Source organism: Lucilia sericata, unplaced genomic scaffold (assembly GCF_015586225.1).
Source record: "Lucilia sericata isolate MDLA Ls3-8-SP2 unplaced genomic scaffold, ASM1558622v1 Contig000463F_arrow, whole genome shotgun sequence".
Classification (NCBI taxonomy): domain Eukaryota; kingdom Metazoa; phylum Arthropoda; class Insecta; order Diptera; family Calliphoridae; genus Lucilia; species Lucilia sericata.
The window spans coordinates 112,925-138,194 of record NW_023994478.1 but is presented as its reverse complement, the minus strand read 5'-3'; the positions used below and the strand labels follow the sequence as shown (position 1 = coordinate 138,194).

At 27.5% G+C, this 25,270-nt stretch overlaps 1 protein-coding gene across 5 annotated transcripts in view; it reads right to left on the bottom strand.

Annotated features, from left to right (window-relative positions):
* LOC119605197 (RNA pseudouridylate synthase domain-containing protein 2-like) overlaps positions 1 to 25,270 on the bottom strand; it is a 137,641-nt gene that overhangs the window by 25,770 nt on the left and 86,601 nt on the right. For 2 of the 5 annotated variants that reach the window (XM_037958155.1, XM_037958154.1), the window contains one exon: positions 6,114 to 7,229. The exons of 2 other annotated variants lie outside the window; for them this stretch is intronic. In XM_037958155.1, coding sequence (XP_037814083.1) covers positions 6,114 to 6,965 — 852 coding nt within the window. In that variant the 5' untranslated portion in view covers positions 6,966 to 7,229. Of the gene's footprint in view, positions 1 to 6,113; positions 7,230 to 25,270 lie in introns of those variants that run through there. One more of the 5 variants, XM_037958156.1, reaches the window with a different exon arrangement.

Sequence of the window (25,270 nt, the reverse complement as noted above, 5' to 3'; positions counted from 1 at the left end):
ACCATGCTATCGACTATCCGTTCCAAGGTTTTAAGTAGGAAGGACGTAAGACTTATCGGTCGATAGGACTTAGGTGTCGCATAGCTAGGTTTCCCTGGTTTGGGTAAAAATATTACCCTTGCATCCTGCCATTTAACTGGGGTATATGCCAATTTTAAGCATGCAGTGAATATCTGTGACAGATGTACGGAAACCAGTCCCGCCTCCATCTGCAAAAGTGCCGGGAAAATTCCATCCGGCCCTGCAGCTTTATAGGGAACAAAGCTCTTGATTGCCCCTTTAACCATGTCAGTTGTAATAACTATTTCCGTGTTACCCTCCCCTTCCTCCAATATCGGTTCATCTATGTTATTCGATATACCGGGTGGGAAATGAGAATCCATTAGGAGTTTCATTGTCTCCTCCATATCCTCAAGCCTCCTGCCCGTGTCATCGATCATAGATTCCGGTTGGACATGAGTTTTGGATAGGATTTTTTTTATCTTCGATACGTCATTTACGCTATCTACCTGTTCACAGAAAAGTTTCCAGGAGTCTCGTTTGGCTTTTCGAACGATTTTCTTATATTCACCAAGTTTATTACGATACTCATCCCAGTATACTGCGGTCTTTTTACGCCGTTCCCGGTTAAATAGTTTGCGAAGAGTCTTCCCAAGGTTCCGGATCTCCCCAGTTACCCAGGGTTTTTCCTGGGCAGATCTCCGCTCTCGCAGAGGGCAGCTGTCCTCGAACGATTTAACCAGGGCACTTGTGAACGTTTCCACTTTGGCATCTATATCCTCTTTATTTCGACATTGAAAAGTGTCCTGACCTAAACGGTTCTTTAGTAAGGTCCCGAACCTTGTCCAATTAGTTTTAGACTTATTCCGAAACTTTATCGGCTTTGGTGGTGGCCTTAGTATTTTGAATCTTATGTACCGATGATCAGAAAAGGAGTGCTCGTCCGAAACTCTCCAATCCTGAATTTCGTTTATAAGCTCTTCTGAACATATATCTAATACTTCTTCTCTGATTCTATTGACGAAGGTAGCTTTATTACCTAAGTTCAATGTTATCAAGTCTTTAGTATTAAAGAAATCCATGAGGGCTTGTCCCCTGCGAGTTGTAATATTATACAAATCCTGTTGTAATATTATACAAATCCTGTTCCGAAAAGTTTTGCTTGGTAAACAACGTTATTTATTTTGTAAGCTTTTAAGTCGACCATCTTTAAATGCATACGTTTGTATAAAATTATTCGTGATACGTCTGCTGCATCAGCATAAACATCAACAATGTCAGTATCTCATACTATTATACTATTTAAAGACAACCCAGCAAATTTAAATGACTCTAGCTATGTGACCAGTAATTTTAACTTGTATATCTTCAAGACCACTTTGTTATACGTATTTGTTATTTTTTTTATTTAAAACTTAATAATAATTATTATAAAGCTAAAGAAATACGAGCAAAAGCTGCTAGGACCATCAGCTTATATTTTAAATAAGATATAAATGATGTAAATAAGTTTATATACATTTGTTTTAAATTGATTTAAAAATTACTATTTGGATATATATGTATTTGGATTATCTTTGGTGATAACCATAATTACTCTCCAAAATTTACTAGAGTTTAATGGCTTACTCCTTTTATAACTTAAGTGCATTATTGCTACACAATATATTCTCATTGACACCGAACATTTACATAAATTAATATCTAAAAGGGTTACATTGAATACATATTGAACAGTTGGGAAATGAATGTATGACGTTTGTAGTACTAGAAGAAGGTCTCATCTACTTTGCGAACGAACAACAACAATTCTATTTCTAATGTAATAAAAGTACTTTGAATTGAGGTACTTTCATCAATAAAAAAATGGGAAAAGAATAAAAAATAAAAGAAATTACATTACACCTTATACATAAGTATACGACTACGAGTATACAATACAATACAATACAACAGTCTTGACCAGAACAAAAGTACTGCATTGAAATATGGGACCATTACGTATTCATTTTAAGATTAGCAGATTGGCCATGTTTTTTATTAACGTTATTGTTTTGCTTTAATGTTTGTCAATTGGATTGGGAGCGTATGTGATATTTAAAAATATGGTATTATATTCTTGAATCTGAACTACTAATTTATCTATATTTTAATTCAACCGGTTAATTGAAAATTTGTTGGTTAAATTTATGATTTACTGGAGTCATTCCGCTGTAATAACTCAGAGAAAATGAAAAAATTCAAATATATTAGAGTTTAATCAAGTTGTTTTTACTTTTTAAATACGTACATAAGTACTGAATTTTGTACATTATTTATTACAATTAGCTTTTAAAAAAGAATTCAATAAATATTAAATATAAATATAAAATTACGGCTACCGTTATCAGAACTACAAATTGGATGATAAAAAATACCGAATTGAAAATACATACATATATGGGCAATTTCATGTCAAGTGACCCAAATCAAAAAAATGGACTTGGATGAAATTTGCACCAAGGTTAGTACTATTGGATAGTAGACACAAATTTTCAGCTCTATCGGTCAAGAACTACCGGACTTAGAGGGGGTCAAAGTTGGGCATTTTTGTCATACAGGATTTTATTCAAGTGAGTGTAACTTTTCACATATTGGTCCTAGCAAAAATTGTTCAAAGGAGTTCATATAGCTATTTCTTTATTGTTTCCAAATTTGTTTTATTTTGTTAAATTTGTTTTTTAATTTTTTGAAAAAATCGGAGGACATCGATTTTAAAAGTTGGGTCATTTGACACGAAATTACTCATATGTATGTAGGTGCATATTATGTTTTTTATATTTAGATTCTTCTAAACTTTAAGGAGATCATCCAACTAACATTTCTCTTCAAACAGTAATTTTTTTTAATAACTTTTACGTAGTGCTGATTTTGAATACCAAAACGCCCAGGACAATGGTGAAAATATTGACTGAATTTCATTAATTTCTATTGTTTCGTTTACATCAGCAATTTTCTATTTAGGTTCCACACTAATATACATACTTTACATATTTTATGCTTTGATGGTTCGCTCGCATGAAACTTTTTTCAAATTAATATTTTGTCAGAATCTTAAAAAAATAGTGTTAACTAAAACAATAGACTGAACATTAAAAAAATCACATTACCTTGACCCATTATTGAAAGATGTGTGCACGAAAATACATCTTTGATATAAACATACATATACACACATATACTTTAAAACGTTGATTTCTGAAAACAATGAAATAAAACTTTAACAAGCTTTGTAAAAGCATTGCATTTTGTTGCTAAATTATTTATAAATATGACGCTTTTAATTTTTATTTTCAGTTTATTGTATTCATTGCTGCATTAGAAAAAATTCGCAAACCAAGTTTATAAACAACCACATTTTTGAATTTTATCCATAAATTCAAGAGTTTTAGTTATAAATTAATTTGCGTCAGATCTGATGCTTGAATTGATTTTCTTGAGGAAAATAAATTTTAATGTTTATTTGTTAACAAATATTAAGGAAATTTTCGGTTATGATTTATTTAAAGGTTTTTATTAAAAGATAAATTTTATTTTTTTTTAAGATTTTGTATGAAATCAAAAAACCTAATTTTTTATTTTTATTAATACTATTGTTTTTAAAAACATTTATTTATTTTTTTTTTTTTGCACGAAAGTTCGAATTTTTAAGATTATTATAAATTTGAATTTAATTTCAAATATTCGAACAATATATTGCATTCTCAAATAATTTTTTACTAAAATTACCATAGCAAGTTAAGCTACAAATATATTTTTGGAATAAAAATCGAAATAATATGGGAAAATTACAAAAATCTAGTAAAATCTTTTTATAATTTTAGAGCCGGTGTTGAACGAACTAACACTATTAAACAAAAAATAAAAATAAATACTTATTCAAAAGTTTTAATGGCCTGTGTTAAGGTATTTGATGGAACCTTAAAACTCACTGATGTGATTACTGCAATTCTATTAAATTCATATAAATACTAATATTGAAAGTTAATTTTTTATGATTTCCATTCTAACTTTAGAAATCCGATTATTCATATTTATAAATATTAAAGAAGCCTAATTATGCGATTGTGAAATAAACAATTAACGAATAGAGCTTAACAACAAGATTTCTTTTGCCTTCACTTTATTATTAAATATTTTTTCCATCTAATAATATATCTGTCTGTCTTTACTCAAATGTGTACAAGTGTTGGGATACTAACTAAGTATATTGTACAGAAATTACTAATTTATACATTAATTAGTGAATATGCGCTAACAACGATTTATATCTATAAAATAAAAGTACAAAACCCATACATTTAAACAAATACATACATTCTCAAGTATATTCATCAGACGATTACTTATTAAGGTATTTTATATACATACACACTTATATATTTTATTTTTCAGTCAAGGTAAGATTAAAACAACAATAAAGGTACAAAATTATATAGAAAAAATTAAATAATATTAAATAAACAAATAGATAAACAACAAGTCATGCATATCATAATATTCATTGTTTGGCTGTATTCTTACTAAATGTTTGAATGTTTGAGCGGTACTAAAAAACAAATTTCAAATTACAATTTGATTGAATATTTTATTTTTACAATAGTTTTCATATTTTATTTATGATATTCGGCACTTATACACATACATACATATTCAAACACAAATCCTGCTTCATTTGTTAGCTTTTAATTTTATTTTTCTTAGTAGTTAGTGTTGCAACGCACAAGTTAATAATAAGAAAATTCGATCTATCGATAATTGCAACACTCAAAAATTAATTGAAAAATTTAAGAAATACGAGGTCACGTTGCTTCTAAGAGACAGCTCTTACTAAAAGTAACTGGTGATTATAAAACAATATTGTTTCTTATACATAATGAAATTGTTTTTATTATTACAACTTATATTTTTGGAAAAGGGTTGTGCTACTTAGGAAGTGATGCATTGTATAATATTTCTGGATGAAGCGTGTAACGATCACAATTAGAATATTCGAAAACTGAAAAGCGGTTAACCGGATTTTTCTTATTTGAATATGTTCATATTTTTGAATTATTCGACTGGCCACTGGATCGGTTAACCTGTTTTTCTAAAGTCAGAAAGTCCTAAAAAGCATCATAATAGATAATGTCTGACGGTAAAGTTATATTCAAACTGGTTTATCGATGATGGGATACAATACTTGTATAATTTTTATAACAATAGCTTTCATTTCATTTAGTAAATTTTTTTAAAGTGTTGTTAAGCCCTTTTGCATTTCAGGTTACAATATGTAAGTTTTTTATATTAATATATTTATCTCCATTATAATTTTTCTTAAAGCTGGATTTCATTGAAGAAAAGTTTAATTAAAGATTTTATCACCAATAGACTTTAAATTTTCATGCCTCTCGAAGGGAATATTGTTAGCGTAAACTTGCAGTGAACAATTCATTCACAATAGTTGATTTCTTTTTTCGCAACAGCGGTTCATTGTTCACGAAATTACATATAAAAATTTCACAACAGGGGTGTGTTTTTACGTCAAAAAAGTTAGTGAACGAAAAAAGTGAAAAGGGAACATATTTCACGTGAAATATTGATTGGCTATAGGGGTGAACAAAAAAGTAGAATAAAAAATACATTTAAAATAAAATATAAAATTAATTTATTAATTGAATAACTTAAATAGTATGTTGAAAATTTATTGAAAAATCAATCCAAGATGATTGAAAATAATAATTAGAGATGTGTAGACAAGAAAAATAGATAATTCTACTAAAGTCTACTAAAGATGTCCGACCATCGTGAAAGATAGAGACAAATCAAAGTATGTCTAGTCTGATTAGCATAAAACATTTAAAATTTAAAAAAGAATAACTATACAATGAAACAAAATAATTAAAATTCATCTGATTTCATGAAGTAAATATAAAGACAATTTACATATTTCTTAACTGTCTATAAATCAAAGCCTATTTCAGTGAAATCTTTTATTTTGAATGTCTGGCAAAAATTATAAGTATATACATGCATATGAATCTAGAGATGTACATATGTATGTATTATGTATTGCGCCAAAGCAACTAACTTACCTTTTTCAAAGAGATTGAAAGATTGTTCGCCGCATTTATATTATTAACATGATGACGCATTGCAACGACGTCAACATTCAAGTTTATTGCTGCCGGTAGGGTTTGTTGATGATGGTGATGGCTGTGACTGTTGAGATGTTGGTGATGTTGAGGAGATGGAGAAGATGGAACACATGTTAATTGAGGGGTCGTCGTATTGACCTGATTTGTTGTTGTTTGTTGAGGTATCACTTGTGAACAACTCGATAGTGTTGTTTGGTTGGCCACTCCAGCCAAAGGATTGTTAAGTGCTGCGGCAGCAGCTGCAGCAGATGAGGCCAAATATGTACGCAGGGCAAGTGGTGAGAACATAGCGGCCGCAGCAGCTGCTGCTGCAGATGATGGTAGTAAAGTATTTGGATGTTGCGTATGGTTATTCTGCAATTGAGAGCCTTGCAGATGTGGAAGACCATGTCCGTGGCCATTAAGCAGATTTGGTGTTGGCATGGAAGGTGCTGTATTTTGTTGTGCTGCTGGGGCTATTGCCGATGTATTGTGGTGTAGAGTAGCTGGTGTATTGTTGCATGCAAATGTCCCCACAGCATTCGGATGAAAGCTTGGATGTTGATAGTTGTGTACCCCTGCTGCTGCTGCGGCTGCTGTTTGCACTTGAATTGTTGCAGCAGTATTGTTGTTAACATTGCTGGGATGTTGGTTCGGCAAGACTTGGCATGTTAGGGTTGCATTGTTTGTCGCTGCATAGGGACTAATTGTTGCTGCATTTGGAGATCCTGGTTGAGGATACGGCATTGTTAGCATTTTTTGTATTGGTATTCCCCATGGTAGGTACCATGAACCAGGCTGATACTGCATGTTATTTAATTTATTTGGTCTTTGTTATCACTTTTTTGTTGTTTCCCTTTGTTTTCTTTTTCTATTTTGTTTTTTTATTTTTGTACTAATATTTTTGGTTCTTTTTGTTTGTTTAAATTTTATTTTTGTTCAATTTAATCAACATTCCATTATATGGATGTTTGTTGTAGGCACATTATTAAAATTATTATATTTAATTTATAAACTCTATATGTATATAGTCTTGTGTGTGCAAATAGTTTTAACTATATTGAATCTGTGAATCTAAAGATTGATTAACAATACGTCTTGTTTACAAATTCGATTTACACATCCATGCAAAAATATTTCAATCTTTCTATATAGTATATGTTCAAGACAAACATTCATATAAAATTCATTATAACAACTACTAAATAATTCAGAAATATTACGTGTGATTGTGTGTTTGTGTTTTGACTGACGTACTAAATACAATACTCTTGAATACATTAGACCACCTAAGGAAATCATGATTCTCCTAGTCACCACCAACAAATTAACTTCATATAGATTTTCAATATATTATTATTTAGGAAAACATTTTAATATTTTAAAACTATTTACATTTTTAAGAAATAAAATTAAATAATATTAAATAATGAGCAATTTTTGTGCCCCTGGTATATTAATACGGACCCCCATTAGAGAAGCGCTAGTTAAGATCATGTGTTTTTCTCAAAAATAATTTTCTTGTTTACTAACAACTAATTTTCAATTTTATTATAAACTAATTTAATTAAAATAAACAAATTGAGTGTGTGTTCATATAAATTAATTTAAAATGTTCGAAAGCAATATTTTGGAAAAACATAATTTTAGATAATTTTTTTATTGAAACATTGAAAGTTCATTGTAGATATTAGAGTAAATTCTTTACTCGAAAATAAAATTAAATATGTATTAGGAAAAGTTAAGAAATTATAACTATATGATTATTATTAATTTTAGACATTTTTTAGTTTATTTATAAGTAGTTAATTATATACAAAAAATTATTTTGTTCACAAATTTCTTTTAAGAATAAAATTTCTCTTCGAATTAAAAACATCGTTAACAACTCGAATAAAACATATTCACATTTAAGTAGACACAGACTTTCCTGGATGATTATTTTTACTTTTAGATAAATAAATATGAAATGTTTACAATTATTTTGTAAATCTTAAAAAACCATTAAAACAATAATATTTATTCAGAAAAAATGCTTGCACATGATATATATTTAATATATTTATACATATTCGTAACTAAATGCAGAATAATATGAACATCTTTAATCTCTCTATTTTAAATTGTTTTTCAAACTAGTAATATTAGGGTGGGTTTTTTTTAAGTTTTTTCGAATTTCAAGAATTGCGTACTTTATTAGAATAACGTAAAACCAATTTTAAATTAAAATCTTAAATATTTTGATTTGGCAACGATGTCTTCCGATTTTGATGAAATTTGTACCAAGGTTAGTACTATTGGATAGTAGGCCAGACACAAATTTCAGATGTATCGGTCAAGAACTGCCGGACTTAGAAGTGGTCAAAGTTGGACATTTTGGTCATACAGGGTTTTATTCAAATATTTAATTAATTGATAAACAATTAAGAATTGCATTAGGGTTCCAATGTAAATTTTAATTAAATTTAAACATTTCTCGGCTATTGCACATGCAAATACTATTTTAAGTCAACACTAATAGTAATTGACTATTTCAAATGCATAAAACAATTATAATTTATCAAACTAAGAACACAAGTTCAATTATGTTGATGAATACAGATGTATTTATTTTTTTTTTTTACAAATTTCAAAACGTATATAAAAAAAATATTTTCTTTTAACTGAAAACATAAATCTTATATTTTTGAATTATTAACAATGCTAAATTTCCCACAAAAATATTAACTGATTTGTCTCATAATTTCATGAGCATTTTTTATACAAAAATCCGCTCTGTTTTTGACAAAATTCTAAAGAAAAATGTTCCCATATATTCCAAGGCCATCCTAATGTGCATTTACGTGAATAGATATACATATATGTATGTATGTATATATTTTTTAATTTAAATTTAAACTATGTATGTATGAATATACATACAGAAATATATGAAGAAACACAAAATAAAATAATACAAAATTTTTAAAAGTATTGTTGTACATTATTTTATTTTTTACGCTTTTATATTTCTATCCTCAAAGATACCGAGACACAAATGTCGACCTAAAATACACATTCAGAAATATTATGAAAAAATTAACAAAAAAATATTTAGTACAGACATACATATACAAACTTAAATCAAGAAAATTTAAACATTTTCAAATTTCTCCGTATTTACAATAAAAAAACAAGAAATAATAATAAATAAATTATTTAGAAGAAAAAAAAAACAAATCGCAAAACAAAGACGTTTTCAAATACCAACAGAATAGTTTGGCAAGTCATTTAATTTATTGTGTATTTGCTTTTATGACTATGTAGTATTAAAATGAAAATTTAAAAAAAAATGTGTTCAGTTCTAAATAGACACTTATATTGTTTGATTTTCAGCTTGACAATTTTGCCTTTATATAATAATAAACAATACATCTTATTTTACTGATCTTTTCAACTTTTCCTGGATTTTAAATGTTTATGGTGCTATTATTTTGCAACAAAATTTGAAAAAAAAAAAAAAAAAAAAAAAAGGCGTAACTGTTGCATCAGCTCTGAAATTTTGCTTTAAAAATAAAAAATTTAAAAAAAAAATAACACGTATTTATTATTTTAAAAGGATGTACAAATCGAGATTTTAAAAAATTTAAGAAAAAAAAAAATTTTTGTATCGGAACATTTATGAAGCTTACAAATAACTGAAAGGCTTGCTGCAGTAACACGATAAGCCACTCAACATCGAAAATTTATTTTATGTGCTAATTGCATTACTAATTACATTATCATAGCTAACCCCACCATAAATATTTTCAAAAAATTCTAATAAAAATATTTTATATATAAAGCTTACGTTTACACATTTTTTAATTTTTTAAAACTTTAAAATAGATTTCCTCAATTTTTTAAGTTTGTAGCATATCGAGTTACAATAAGTGCTTTAATTTAAAAAGTTGAGTATTTTTTTAATTTTCGTAAAAATTATTGTAATTTTTAATAAAGATTGTCTTACGATAATAAATAACATTATTTCAACAACGATTTTTGGAGGTGATTTAAACTCTCAATCTATAACAAATTAGCAACAATTCTAAAAATGTTTGTCGAATTACTAGCAGCACAGTTTTTCGCTGGGCTGTAATCTTTATTTATAAATAGTATTTATGTGCATCTTTTCTCTTCTAATTTAATATGTAATTTTGTTAGACAAATTGTAACAAAATCGCATTAAAAAAAAACTAAAAATTCGTATTATTTATATCACAATAAAATTTTAAGGCATGCAAATATATTTGTCTTGCATTTTAATACATTTTAAAAACAAGTACAAGAAAAAAATAGTAAGGGACGGAAAGAAACATGTACTACATAAGTACATTGCCGTTATTTATGTGTGAGTAACTATTAATTGTGTAAATGATATTTTTGTACTTTCGTTAATCTTTACTAATGTTAATTTAAGACACATTCTCAAGATCACTTATGAGTGCATTTAATTTTAATACTTAAACTACTGCGCAATATTTCGCCAGTTGGTAATGAAATCATTTACATTAGCAGTTACCTTGTCTCCAGTCAGTATACCATAAAAACTTTTTAAAATGGTAGGAATACACAATGCCGAGGTAACAGGTGTTATAATTATACCTCGTACGAAAATCTAAAAAAAACTTTATATATAGATAAACGAATTCTTAGTAAAGTAATTGTATTAAAGAAATTCGCATATGTAAATATCAAAAATAGGGCTGATTTTTGATTTTCCTACTTTTACAAGAATTACATTTTAAGAAACTTTTTATGACATTTTACTATTTCCTTTAAAAAACTGTACAGAGTTCGTCTTAAACGAGTTTGACTGTAGTATGATTAATATGAGCAGCATCAACACGTTACAATTAACCAGATCTTACACGTATGGAAGTCTGTGTGAATTGTCTTCTTTTGTATACAATATGATCACTCTTTTTGATTTTGAAAATAATTTGAAAGAGCAAAGCAGAAGACACACCATCAAAACGCAATACAACGAGTGTATTAACATTGAATCGAGCAGCATTTTGTTTATAACAAAAATCACATTTTATTAGTTTTTAAGATAAAAACAGGTGTGTATCTACGCGGAGGGATAAATATCTTTTTGAAAATAATATTTTCAAAATATTCATGAAAAAAAAAAAACAAATAAATATATGTTTCCATTGATATTCAAAATTTGTTTATATTCAACATTTTCACTACATCATAAGTTTATATTGATTTTATAAACAAAAATTAAATCAATGTTTGTAAAGCTACTTTCACACCTATAAAATTTAATTTTTTGTAAAGTATTTTATTTTAATCTTACATGATTTTTCAATCCATGGTTCATAGATTACAATTAATCCATTTGTCAAGCAAAGGTTTAATTTAGCGAAGAATTTTCCCGCTTTTCACTACACTATACTAAACTATATTCACAAACGATTAATAATGTTATTAAAGGTTCATACAAGGAATTTTTTAACAAAAAATTACTTAATAAATCTTCAATAAAACTTTGACAACTTTATGAATATCAGATCTGCAAATAAAATTTCACCACAATTTGTAATTGCATTTTATATGTAGATATATGTAAGTGATTTAAATAATAACCTGTGGATATTATTCAGTAAATGCTTATGTTAAGGTTTTTTGTTTATATTATAGTTGAATTACTATTAGTAAAACAAAATCTATGGAATGCATTGTATAAACTTTTTGTGAGAAATAAATATGTAATACGTATACATATGAACAAGTTGTTTTTTAGTCGAGTAATTACAATTTAATTACTCTAAACTGATTTAGGTTATGACCATATAAAAATGCTTAATAATTATATTAAGGTTAAGTTCAATATTAAACAAGGAGGAAAAATGTTTTATTTCGTAAAAAAAACAAGACAAAATAAAGTAAAACACAAACAACCAAATAAATAAAAAAAAAACAGGTGAATGTATTGGGAGATTTTATTCGCACTTGTAGCTGATTGCGAACAGCAATTCGTAATGGTTACTTTTTGTTTAACAAAAACCATCGTAGCAAAGTCAACTAAAAATTTTTGAAAAACTAAAAAACGTCAGCAATTTTTTTTTTTTTGCTAAATTTTTAGTACGAGATGAATAATATGGACAGATGTTATTTAAATAAAAGCGGAAAAAAATTAATTTTGAAAAAGTGGTTTTTGGAAATTGATATGCAATTCAGCCAAATTCGCCAAATGTTTATCTGGACGGTAATATGTAAAATTTTAGTTATAAATAAATTTGTATTTATTACAATTTGAGTTTGTTTTAGAACTATAAAAACTGAGGAAAATAGTATTTTGTCATCTCATTTTATTTAAAATCTTCAGTTATATAAAATAAAGGAAAATCTTCCAAACTTGCAATATATATTAATAGAAGAATTAATGAAATATATTTTAAATACCGGTTGGTACAATTTTTGAAATTTCTACATTAAATCCCATAAAATAAACTTAAAATAGTTGCCTTCTGATGTAACGTAGTCCAATTTGACCTACTTTAAATAAAACTAAAATTATATATAGATGTGAACATTACTTTAAGAATCATGGCTAATTTTCAACACACTAAAGATTACTGGCAAGAGTTTATCTGTGACAAATATGTAGTATTAAGTTTAAATAAATAAATACATAATCCAATCATATACGACAATGTTTTCATTGTTGTAGGGTATACAAATTTGTCTATAATATTTATTATGGATTATTTTCGTTTTCAGAAATTTTGGTACGTTGAACTGCTCCAGGTTTGTTTAAAGTAAAATTGATTAATCTTTGACGGACAAATCCGATATTTTTTCTAGTTAAAAATAGAGAAAGTCGTTAATTTTCAACCATTTTAAACTAAAAACATAGTAGTACCTATGTCGGTTTTCATATATGTATAAATTTTGATAAAGTTCTTTTTTCCGGTTCTTATCGTGACGTTAATGGACAGAATGCCGACAATTGATATTATTATTCGTAGACCCCGCATTATGACATATGAATACGATCGATATACATATTTCAATGTTTATAACACGCAATGACAGAAGCACTATACTCCAATATGCACTCGTTTTGTACACATATCCCCATAATGGGTTAATTCGTGAGTTAATATTATTTATAATGATTGTCGTTGATGTTGTATGTTTGCTGTTGCTCGACAGTTTGGCTGGTAGTCTAGCATGGATGCTGCTGGGTGGTGGTTCAGTTGCTCAGATTTAAAAATAGGTAAAAAACAACAAATTGTTTTTGTTACGTTTGAAGGAAAACGAAAAAATGAAACGAATTCTAGGCGTGAAATTCATATATACATACATCGTAACATAAATACTAATATACGAGTATCTTTATTTGTAAGAATATAAATATGTATGTATGTTTGTATATACGATATGTCTGTATGTGTTCACATTGTACATTGAAGCTACATGTATCACAGAAAAGAAATAAATTTTATTTATTGACGACAAATTTCAAAAATGTTCTTTAGCAACAAGTAAATATATTTAAATACCTACTTATATGTATTACTTATATACGAATAGGTATTACTTAATTTATATAAATAATATGTGGAAACTTGCAGCCATTTAATACTATACCAATCCAAATTCTAACACAATATGTTCCCGCTGCATTCAATAAATCTATTTATTAAATGGTTGTAGTTCGCTCACGTGAACTGTAGCACAGATTTCTAGGAGGTATAATTACCCTTTCATTTATTTATTTATTAAAAAAAATATGCACTAAATTCAGTGGCTAGATCGGGGGAACCTGGTCTCCAGCAATGGCCAGACAATCAAATAAAAACCGAATTTAAAAAACAAAAACTAATTTTATTATGCGTATAATAGATATTAGTACCAAAAATAATGAAATAAATACATACTGATAGTTGTTAATTTGGAAAACAAATTAAATTTTTACATGTGATAAATTCTCAACCTGTCACGTGTTTATGACCACTTTTAATATACATACATAGGTTTTTTTCCTTTTTATATCCACCATCAAAAAAATGGATTACATTAATATTGTCATTCCATTTGTAACACATCTAAATGTTGGTAAAAGTTCATATAAATATATTCATAAATATATGCATGTATATTCATCCGAAAACACGTTGAATCGGTTTTGAACATAAACATATAAAGATATTTGCAAGTCCATGGTCCATATTAAACAGATCATGCAGTCGAATAGTGTTTGCAGGGGTGTAGTTTTAGGATTACCTAAATGTATCATCTACTCTAATAATTTTTTGAGGATATTATAAAAAATATCTGGATTACCTTTTAACCCGTACTAGCCCTTTGCGGAGCACTCTTTTGACTGAAGATATTTAATATTCCAACTCAAAATTAAATCTTAATGAATTTAGAATTTTCTAAAATTTAATTGGAATCTTTTAAAATTCAATTTGAGTGTATTAAGGAATAATATAAATTTAATAAAAATCTACTTTCACATGTGCTAAAGGGTATAAAAGATTCATCATAGACGGACATAACACTATTTCAATTCTTCTCGTTAATAACCAGAATCATCATTATTTTATGTCACATTTTCATTTTTTATATCTTAATTTTTTTATTTGTTTGAATTTGAATTCCAACATAAAAGTAGTAAATAAATAAATATTTTGTGCTAAATTGATTATATGTATTTATTTGATTAGAAAAAGTTGTTATACTAAAAGTTCTTCTACATACATATGTATGCTACACTGCATAGATATAAACGACACTCATCAGGAAATTCACACGAGCATTCTAGGGGGTCCTCGAACTAAATTAAAAAAAAACAAAAATTACTTTACCTAGAATTAATAACACTAGTCTACACATACATATTTGGTTTAACAATAGAATGAAACATATATTTTTGAAAAGGTCTATCTATCTGGTTATACATTTTTTTTTCGTATGTCAAAATTTTGAGATAAAGAGGTTTAAGTTTGGAGAATGAGTTTTTTTTTGGGTATTTCATAATCCACTCAGAATTTAGGATTTTCTAAATGAATAATTAGAACATTTTGAGTCCCTAGAATTTTTCCCATATTTTTCCTTTACTTAGACGGTCTAAATAAAAATTCCAGATTTATATCATGAGCAAATTCGTTGTAAACTAGTATAATTTGAGTATAATTTTTAAAGTTCAGAAAAAAACAACGTGATGGTTTTATTTTTAAATTAGATTTTATATTAGTTTATAGTTTATTAAAGAGTGTGTCAATAAAAAATGTTATATACAATTAGAGAAATTGTAGTAATATAATAAAAGATATTTGTCCATTATTTGTGATTTTTAATAAAAAATCATATATTTGAAAGTCAGTTTTGTTCAAATTGAGCCGAATTGTTGTAAATGTTTATTTATTATAAATTTACCTAATTAATGTATTTGAACAGAATGACTTTTCACTAGGTTTAAGCCCACAAAATTTTAAATTTAAAGTACACTATTTTTATGACACACTCCTTATTATTTTATTATAAATTTGGTAAATATTTGTAAATAGGAATGTGATTGAGATTAAAACAATAAACGGCGACTATTGGATGTGTTGTATAGCAAATGAGATAATTTGTATGTAAATATGCACATACATACATACGTATGTATGTATACAAACGTACGTTTATTTGTATGTATGTATTTGCACACACTGAAACGACTATGTAAATAAATGCCTACAAATGAATGCTGCAATGCTGCTGTCCAAATGTGTCGCAACATCTTAAAATTAAATTACATCATATGAAAATTCTATTACTAGCTTTTCAATGAGAACAATTTGTGAAATTTCTAAAGAATTTTATATACAGCCGACGGCAAAAATGCATTTATATTTTTATTTAAGACAGTTAAAATCGTTTCCTAATGAAAACGTGTGAATTTGTCGCTTATTTTCTAAAGGAAACAAGAAAGAAATTGTAGTCATGTTTGATCAACCAGTTATGAGTATGTATATTTAAAGTAGTGCTACTGTTTGTAACTGAGTTGGGACGTTAAAATAATTTTCTGAAAAGGACTTTGTAAGGGCGCTAGGTGAAATTTTAATTAAAAGAACATTATAATTGAATATACATACATACGTAAATCTAATATTACGGTAAATATAATGTATTTTTGTCGTCGGGTGTATAGGCAGACATAAAAAACAAGTATGAGCTTTATATTCGGCTATACCGAATCTTCATTACAACACATGAAGATCCTATTTCTTACAACACTCTTATTTTATACTTTATAATGTATAAATATAGATAAACGCTTAAAATTCGGGATTATAAAAACTCGGTATTTTCAAATCCCGAAAATCCCGCAAAATTTCGGGAATCGGGATTATCCGATTGACATCCTACTATACCTACCATCAATGCGTGTGTCATAAATTTGTGAATTTTGGAAGACGGCCTTATTTATGCATGTAGATTCTTATAATAACGATAGTATTATAAAAAAACTACCAGGTTTTACGGATTTATTGGGTTTATATTAGGGTGATCGATTATTCGACATTTTCCAAAAACCTGTTTTCGAATAGTTCGAATAGTTGACATTTAAAAAAAAACGGTTGATATTTTTCAAATACAGAAAAAACCGGTTAACCGGTTTTTCATTATAAATAAAAAAATATATTTTAATTTGAAAAACTTAGTGTCTATGTTTAAATTTGATTAATAAAATATGGCCCGAAATGATTTTTAACAGTTTAAAAGATTATAACTTTAGATCTAGTCGTCTGATTTACTTTATTTCTTTAATATAAAAAATTAGGAAAAAAGTGGGACACTTCTGTTAAACATAAGGTACTATGTAATCCTAGCTTATTTTAAAAGCCCTGTTTAGGAAATTTGCATAGGCATTCCAACACTTCCATAAAATTTCAGCCGTAAATTAATTATGTAATTGGAATATAATCTTAAGATTGATAAAATTTTATCAAACAGTTATCAATTTTACAAATAAATTTTTATAATTAATTAGGAAAATCAAAAAAGTTTAACCAAAGGAGCTGTAGAAAAATATACGCTAGCTCCTCGACTCGAATATTTTTAAAATTTAGACGGGCTGTATTATTATTTACTTAAAAATTTCATTTAAATAAAAGTATTCGAAACCGGTTTTTAAAAAGTGAAAAAACCGGGTTTTTCGATATTCGAAAAATCAACATTAAGAAAAAACCGACACTGGTAAAAAAACCGGTTGAAAAATCGAGTCGATCGACCTAGTTTATATACATGTCTGTTCTGTAAATCAAATCGCTTTCAAAACCGGGAAACTTTTAAAACCGAATATGGTGTTCTACAAATCGAATTTTTATTTGAACGTAAAATTCAGAAAAATAAACATATATATTAAATGAAAAAGAGTTAAAAATGCCCATGACATATATATTAATTAAAAATAAAAATAAAATTACATTCGATTTATTTTCGACTAGATTTGAGTACTCGGTTATAAAACGAGAAAAATTGTGCGAATTCGTTTTTAAACGACAAATTTACTAAAATTTAATATAGAGCAGCAACATCAGTTGGTTTGCTCTCAAAAAAACAAAATCAAATCAGTTGCTGATCAGCACTTGTCAAAGCGGGGTTTGGGCGCAACATTTTTAAAAAAACACACAGAAATACAACAACAAAATTTTGAGAAAGCCGATATTAATATGGGCCTCCGTAATTTTCGGAAAAGATTCTTACTATATCAATTGTATATGGAGCTCTTCCGAATTTAAATTTTATAAAACAAATTATTTTTGGCGAATTTTGTCAAATTTTTTTAAAAAATTTATTGACAATATTGCACTGATCCTTAATAGATTTGGTGATTTTGATTTTTACAAAACTTGTTTAGGTATAATTTCATCTCAGTGTTGTATTTTTAATCCAGTTGTGAGCATTAAAGTAAAGTTCAAGGTGTATAAAAGCTACATGATCGAAACTTTATTGCCATTGCCCCATGATAAACATATTTATGGGAATGAAAGCAGTATTTGGAAGTCACTTGTATGGGGTGACTTTTGGATTCAGAGCCTTTCATCTTCGGACTCTATCGTTGTTACATCCTCTTAGAATCTAATAAGGACCCAGAATTTATACGTTCGGGCTTCAATGACCAATATTTCGCAGTGTTACGAAAGGAATGACAAATTCAATATACAAACCATCTTTTTAATGATGAGTATAACAAGAAACAATATTGCAAACAATACACATTAAAAAAAGAATAATTTTGAAATCAAATAACGAAACTTTTGTTGGCCAAAAATTTAATTACATTTGAATACGTTAAAACTCATATACTCAAAATGAATTTATCCGAGTACAGTAGATCTATCCTTAAAAATAAAAATTTAATTGGCATGGCTCTTATTTTGTTCTTTAGCTAATCGGACAACGGGAATTAGAGATGGAAATCGATTGTTTTAAATTTGATTTCCTCAAAAATATTAAATCTTATATTTTAAGGGCTGGTCTAATGACTTGCTTTACATATATTTATGTACATTATTTTTATAGAATAAGTACATACAATATATATGTATATATATATTAAGACAAAAATCTACTCTAATTGTAAAAACAATTGAAATTTTAAATACAATTTTCAAAAAGTACAAAAATATTTTATCTACGTAAGAGTTTGTCTGGCAACCTGCAGATGCTAATGGCTTGGGCGATTGCGTTGGGCACCTTTTGTTTTAAAGAAAAATTAAAAACACAGATAAAGAAATTTAATTCCGAATCCCACATTTATGACTACAAAAAAATATATTTGTAGGTATGTATATTATTTCCAACTCAAGTAGTTTGTTTCAATGAGGTAATATATACAGACATTTGAATGTATGTTTACTAAACTCTCAACACAAGTATTTATTTTTATTTATTTTTTACGATTTAGCATTCGATTTCCTATAATGCTGAATTACATTCATACATATGATTATTTAATTTACAAATGTTGAATTAATTAATTGTTTGTATGTTTTGTGTATTTTATTGAAAAATATTTTTATCTTATAAAGATGATATTGATTGTGAAATTAATAGCATTTTAGGATTATTTAAATAAATTTCATACATGTTTATATCAAAGGGAAATTTCATGAATTTAGATAATGATAAATAATTAAAAGAAAATTGTAATAGTATTTGGTTTTATAAAATATTAAATTCTGACCAAATTTCTCAAATGTTCCAAATACATACATACATACATGTATGTACTGTGAGCGTCAAAAGAAAGTGTACACCAATTTTAGTTCTACAAAAGTCTTTGTAATAAAATGTTTTATTGCAGTTTAGAAGGCTTATATAATACGAATATAACTGTGAACAAACAGCTACCCAAAGTGAAACACAGGCTTAGATTATAAATGTTTTCTAAAAAGTAATGCTGTTTTTACGCGTCATGAAAAAGTGTACAATGAAAGCATTGCTCTTTCGTTCTTTGAATGTATCGGGGAAATGCTTAAATTTCTTCGAAAGACGGTACTTAGGCAAGCAACCGAATGGAGTAATTATGTTATTTTGCAGCTTTATTCGGATTTTGGTAAAAATAAGTTCAAATATATAAAATTTAAATATTGCATAAATAGACTCCCCCCGTACCGTGAAATATCGTATCCAATTTAAATAAAAAAAATAATATTTACGCGAAATGTGACGAATTGTCAGAAATAGTCAGTGAACAATTAAAAACTATTGAAAAATTGTGTATGACATCATAGGGTTGGGAATATTCGTTAACCAGGACTACTAAAATGGCCTCCGGTAGGTTAGTGGTTAGTGTTCTAGACTGGTAGACCGGAGGTGGTGGGTTCGATTCCCACCTGAGGCACTGGTTAAGGAGCGCACAACAGGCCCGAAAGAGGCCTAGGTGTATTTCTTCGGATTTGATGTATATACATCCTCCTTTCAAACTAACTAACTAACTAACGCTAAAGCACTGCAAAAATCATAAGGACCGAAGCCCAATTCCCTGAGAATTGTTGTGGAATTATCGAAAAATATAACAGTTACACCAGGAAATCTAGTTGATATGAGTTCGATTCAAAGACCACTTTAATAAACACTCTACATACCAGAAAGACTCTTAAGAAACCTTACTTTCATATCAAAAATTAATCAACAAAACTGGATAAATTTTACAAAAGTGGGTCAAAACTCTGATCATTACTTCGGGATATATATTTGATTAACAAGAAAAGCAATAGAAAAAAATTTTGGACCATTTACGGTTTTATAAATAATTATACTGCAACACAACTTTTTATGCAAATAAAATAGCTGTACACTTTCTTTTGACGCTCGCTGTAGGTCTATTATTTATATATTTTTTATTAAACATTTTACTTTAATTTATTAATTCACTTCAACTTAATATTTAAATAATATATATTTTAAAAATGTTTTCTTGCGTCCTTTTCTACAACACAATACATTCAATTAACTAACTGATTTTTTAATGTTATTTCTAATAAACTTTATTAAAAAAATATTTTGTTCAATTGATTTATTTTTTATACATATAAGTTCGTATTTAGAATTTTATAACCGTATTGGCTACAAAGCTACATACAGTGGACGTCCAATAGTACGTATACTCTTTATTACGAATATCCAATAATACGAATGGCAAAATTGTTGCATTGTCTACGAATAAAGTCATAATTTTTCTGTTCGATAGTACGAATAACGCATTTTTATGGGAATTTTGGTTTTATTTACGTATGAATGAAGTTTTTATTATGTTTTTATTTTATTATTTCGGTATCATTCACCTTAAGCTCAGTAATTTTGAAGTTTTTTGTATTTATTACAAGTGTTTTGTATTTTTAAAAATCCTATACACACAATTTACTGCATGTATATTTACAAATCAACAATTATTTAGTGTTATTAATTTATTTTATTGGAATTTTGATGACCCAAGAGAAGAAATTAAATTGGTTGATAACGCCAATGAGGAAAGTATTTTATTAGTTCCCGACAATAACTCTGCTGAGAACAATATTGAAGCCTCAAAAGCGCTGTTATTGAAAAAAGCCGTAAGAATCATTTTACAATGTAATAAACATCGATGTTAAATGATGGATTTTTAATAAGTAAAATGATATTTATATACATATGTATGTATGAACTGTTAATTTTGAAAGTAGTGTGACTCCACATTCCAAACAATGGGTTTAAGGATAACTATTCTAATTTTTAAGAGAAAATTATAAATTAGAGAATTGTGGTATATTCCATTCAAGTTTCTAATAAAAGTTTTATGTAATCTGAACATTTTAATACATTTTAGAACACATATGTAAATTGCAAATTGTCTTTGGCACACATCTTTTTAAAAACATTAAAATTTAAAACATTCTACATATATCTCATTTCAACCATTGGACTCACGATACTTTCAAAATTAACAATTCATATACGTAAATATGTCCCTTTTATGCCTGTTTATGTACAAGAAATTTATTTAAAATAATACACATTTATTATATTTTGTTCCGTTATGTAATTTTTCATGAAAAATAAAACAAAAATAAATAAAATCCAATATTTTATGTGTATTATTTGAATTTAAACATACAAAATGTGTTGTTCTATAATACGAATTTTTCGGTATTACGAAAGGGCCTGACACTATATAATTCGTACTAGTGGACGTCCACTGTATGTATATAGGGTTGCCAGATTCCGATTCGCAAAAAGCTGGACATCGGGTTTTAAAAAACTGGACAAAACAAAAAAAAACTGGACATAAAAAAATACCGAGAAAATGTTAATTTTGGTTTTGTGTAAATAATTTCACAGTGATATACCAAAAAAAATGCAGGGGTTCTCATATATCAATTTCGTTTTGTTATAGTCCATATAGTACGAATATATTTTTAGTTTTCCCCGATCACTTCGTTAACTTAGTTTTTAAGAGCAAAAGATGTGAAAAAGCTCCATTTTTGAAGTACGTAAGCTGTACGTAAAGAAATTGACTATCGCTCGCAATAATATGTCTTTTCGCGTACTTTCCTGTAAGAAATATCCAGTAACTTTATGATAGAGAGCCAATTTTTTTAAAAAATGTGCAAGTTTTTGTTTATAAACAAAGATTAGTAATGCCCTTTTGCTGAAATCTCAAAAAAACAAATAATTGAAACTTTGATTTTTCTTATAAATAAATGGATATTTAAAGTTAACAAAATATGTAGTATCATTAAAAATATATTATTGTTTTAAAACTTTATGATACAAACATATTATTAAAATAAAAATTTACACAAAATCGCTAAGAGAAAGACAAACTAAATTGGTTTAAAAACGCCAGATTGACAATATTTGTTATGATTTTTCACAACAAATAAACTCTTTTAAAAACTAATTTATGATAAATAAAATTAAAATAAATCTAATTACAAATAATTTTTTAATATTCGTGTGTTATTAATTTATATATTTCTTTCAAAAAATTTAAAATTTACCAAATTTTCGATTTCTTTGGTTTGTTTACATATTTATAAAACAAACATATGTTGTGAATATAAGTTGGATATTTTTTACTGGGGAAAAAATATCAAGTAAAATCAAAAAATGCTCTATCGACGAACTGTAATTTTTATGGCTCGAACGCGAACGGAATCCAGTAACAATTGTTGCAAATTGTTACAAATTATCGACTACGCGAACAGACCTAATATTTATTACATCAGCTGTTCAAGTGTTGAGACATGATGATAAAAGAGGGAAATCATAACTTAGTTGTATAACAAATGTACAATCAGTGTTGGCTAACATGATTTGACAAAGATAACATAAAAATTATTGCAGTGTGCTAAAAAAAATTCTATTTAGCTGGACAAATTAAATTTTAGCTTGAAACTGGACAAGCATCAAAAAAGCTGGACAATCCAGCCAAGTCCTGCCAGGCTGGCAACCCTATATGTATATCATTTTAATCTCTTTAATTTCTGATTTCGATCATAAAAAGATATATGTATTAATGTTTTTCAATTTTAATTAACACATTTTTAAAAATAAACAAATACAACAAACACCTTAATGTAATTATTTACATAACTACATATAATAACAATGACAGTTAACTATTTTAATTCATACAGTGGCAATTATGAAACCATGTAAATATTTATTTGATTGCAGCAGTTTGATTTAAAGTCCAATTGTATGTTTGTAAACATACGACAATACATGACTACACATAAATCACGGTACTAATTGATATTTGCATCACATCTGTGTAAATAATGTCAATGATCTGCTAACATTGCAAAAGTTTCACACCATGTTCAGAGTAAAATTTCAAAAAATGCCTATCGGACAGACGACACACACTTCACCTGCTTACAGGGATATTTGTTTTGTAAACTTTGTAAACATTAAACAATAACTTTTTACGCCACACTAACCTTATCCTGCATGGGCAGTTAAAAGTACACGTGTGCGTGTATATGTTAAAGTTTCGTTTGTACTTTTTTATGAGTCATAAGTTTTTAGTCGTAATTTTACATATTCTAATACACACACACTTTGAAAAGTGCAATACATTAGGGCGACCTTCAAGAAATGTATCATGTTTCTAATTAAAATCAATGTATATTTTATACCATTTTTTCCAATAATACTAGTGTTGATCAGTCTTTGCAACACGAATTGTATTGACGTGAAAAAATTTTGTTGACGTGAAAAAATTCTTGATGGAATTTTGCGGACAATAAATGAAAAGTTCACAAAAGACACATCTTATTGGCTATAAGGGCGAATAATGTATTGACTGCTTATCATCACTGCTAAAACGAACATATTTCAAGAACCAAATATGTAACATTAATCAGGAATGTCGAAAATTCCTTCGGAATTTACTTAAGATTTAACAGAGAAATTTGAATACAAGATCTGAAAAATTTTCTAATTGTCCTCAGACTATCACCCATATTGCAAATAAAAATTTCCCATGAAATATATTCCCTATACCTATTTTTCTTTAGCAAACTTGATTCAATTGAAAAAATTCCCCATTTTGTGAAATTTTTTGATGGAATTTTGTAAACAATAAACAGCTGTTAGAAACAATATCAACTATTGTGAATGAAAAGTTCAAGGGAATTTCAATGCAATTTTCCCATTTAGGAAAATTAATATTTCATAAGAACACAAGTTTCGCATCTGATTGCCGATAAAAAAGTAAGAGTTCTCTTTCCAATCATTTATACACATTTTGTAATTTTGTGGTACCGACTTCGGATATGAAAATTGATATACATTTGCCTGAAATCTCGAGATATTTATAATACATAATTTTTTGGGTATTAACGTTAATATTATATTATGTGACGAGTTCTATAACATGACCTTTAAAAAGTTCAAAATCACACCTTAAAATAAAATTCCATATCATATCGCACCCTTCAAACGGGGTCACTCTAATGCACATACAATTTATTTTTGTATAACTCTGGGCGATTGCAGATATGACAGAGTGACAAAAAAGTGTAGACAATAAAAATTCTTGTATGTTTCTATAGTGGAAATAAATTTTTATTATATTATTATGCAAAAAATAATAGAGAAATCCAATAAAATTTATAGTAGGTACCATAGATTTTGCAAAATATTTGGGTTTTATACGTTTTTGTTGAAATTCTTTATTCGACAATTTCAAAATTTTTAGGAAAGTGTTAAAGCCTTCCATGCACACTGTAAGTATAGGTGTTTTTAACTATAATTGTACTCTAAGTACAACAAGAGTTTGTCCATGTGTTTTTGTGAGTTTTTATGATGTTTGTGATTCATAGAAACTTGAAAGATTTAAGAGATTACGTGTTGGATTCTAGTTTTGTGGTTCATTTTCATTTTACGGACATTTCACATCACGATATTAAAGTAAAATACAATACATGTCGCTCATTTAATGTAATAGGGTCATAACACAAAATCCGACTTTTTGAAATAAATACCACAAAAACTTTTAGATTAGATTTCTTTCATCTTTTGATGGACATGTCAGAATTACTTTTTGTTATGAATGTCAACATAAAAACTAACGTTTTAAGGTTTAT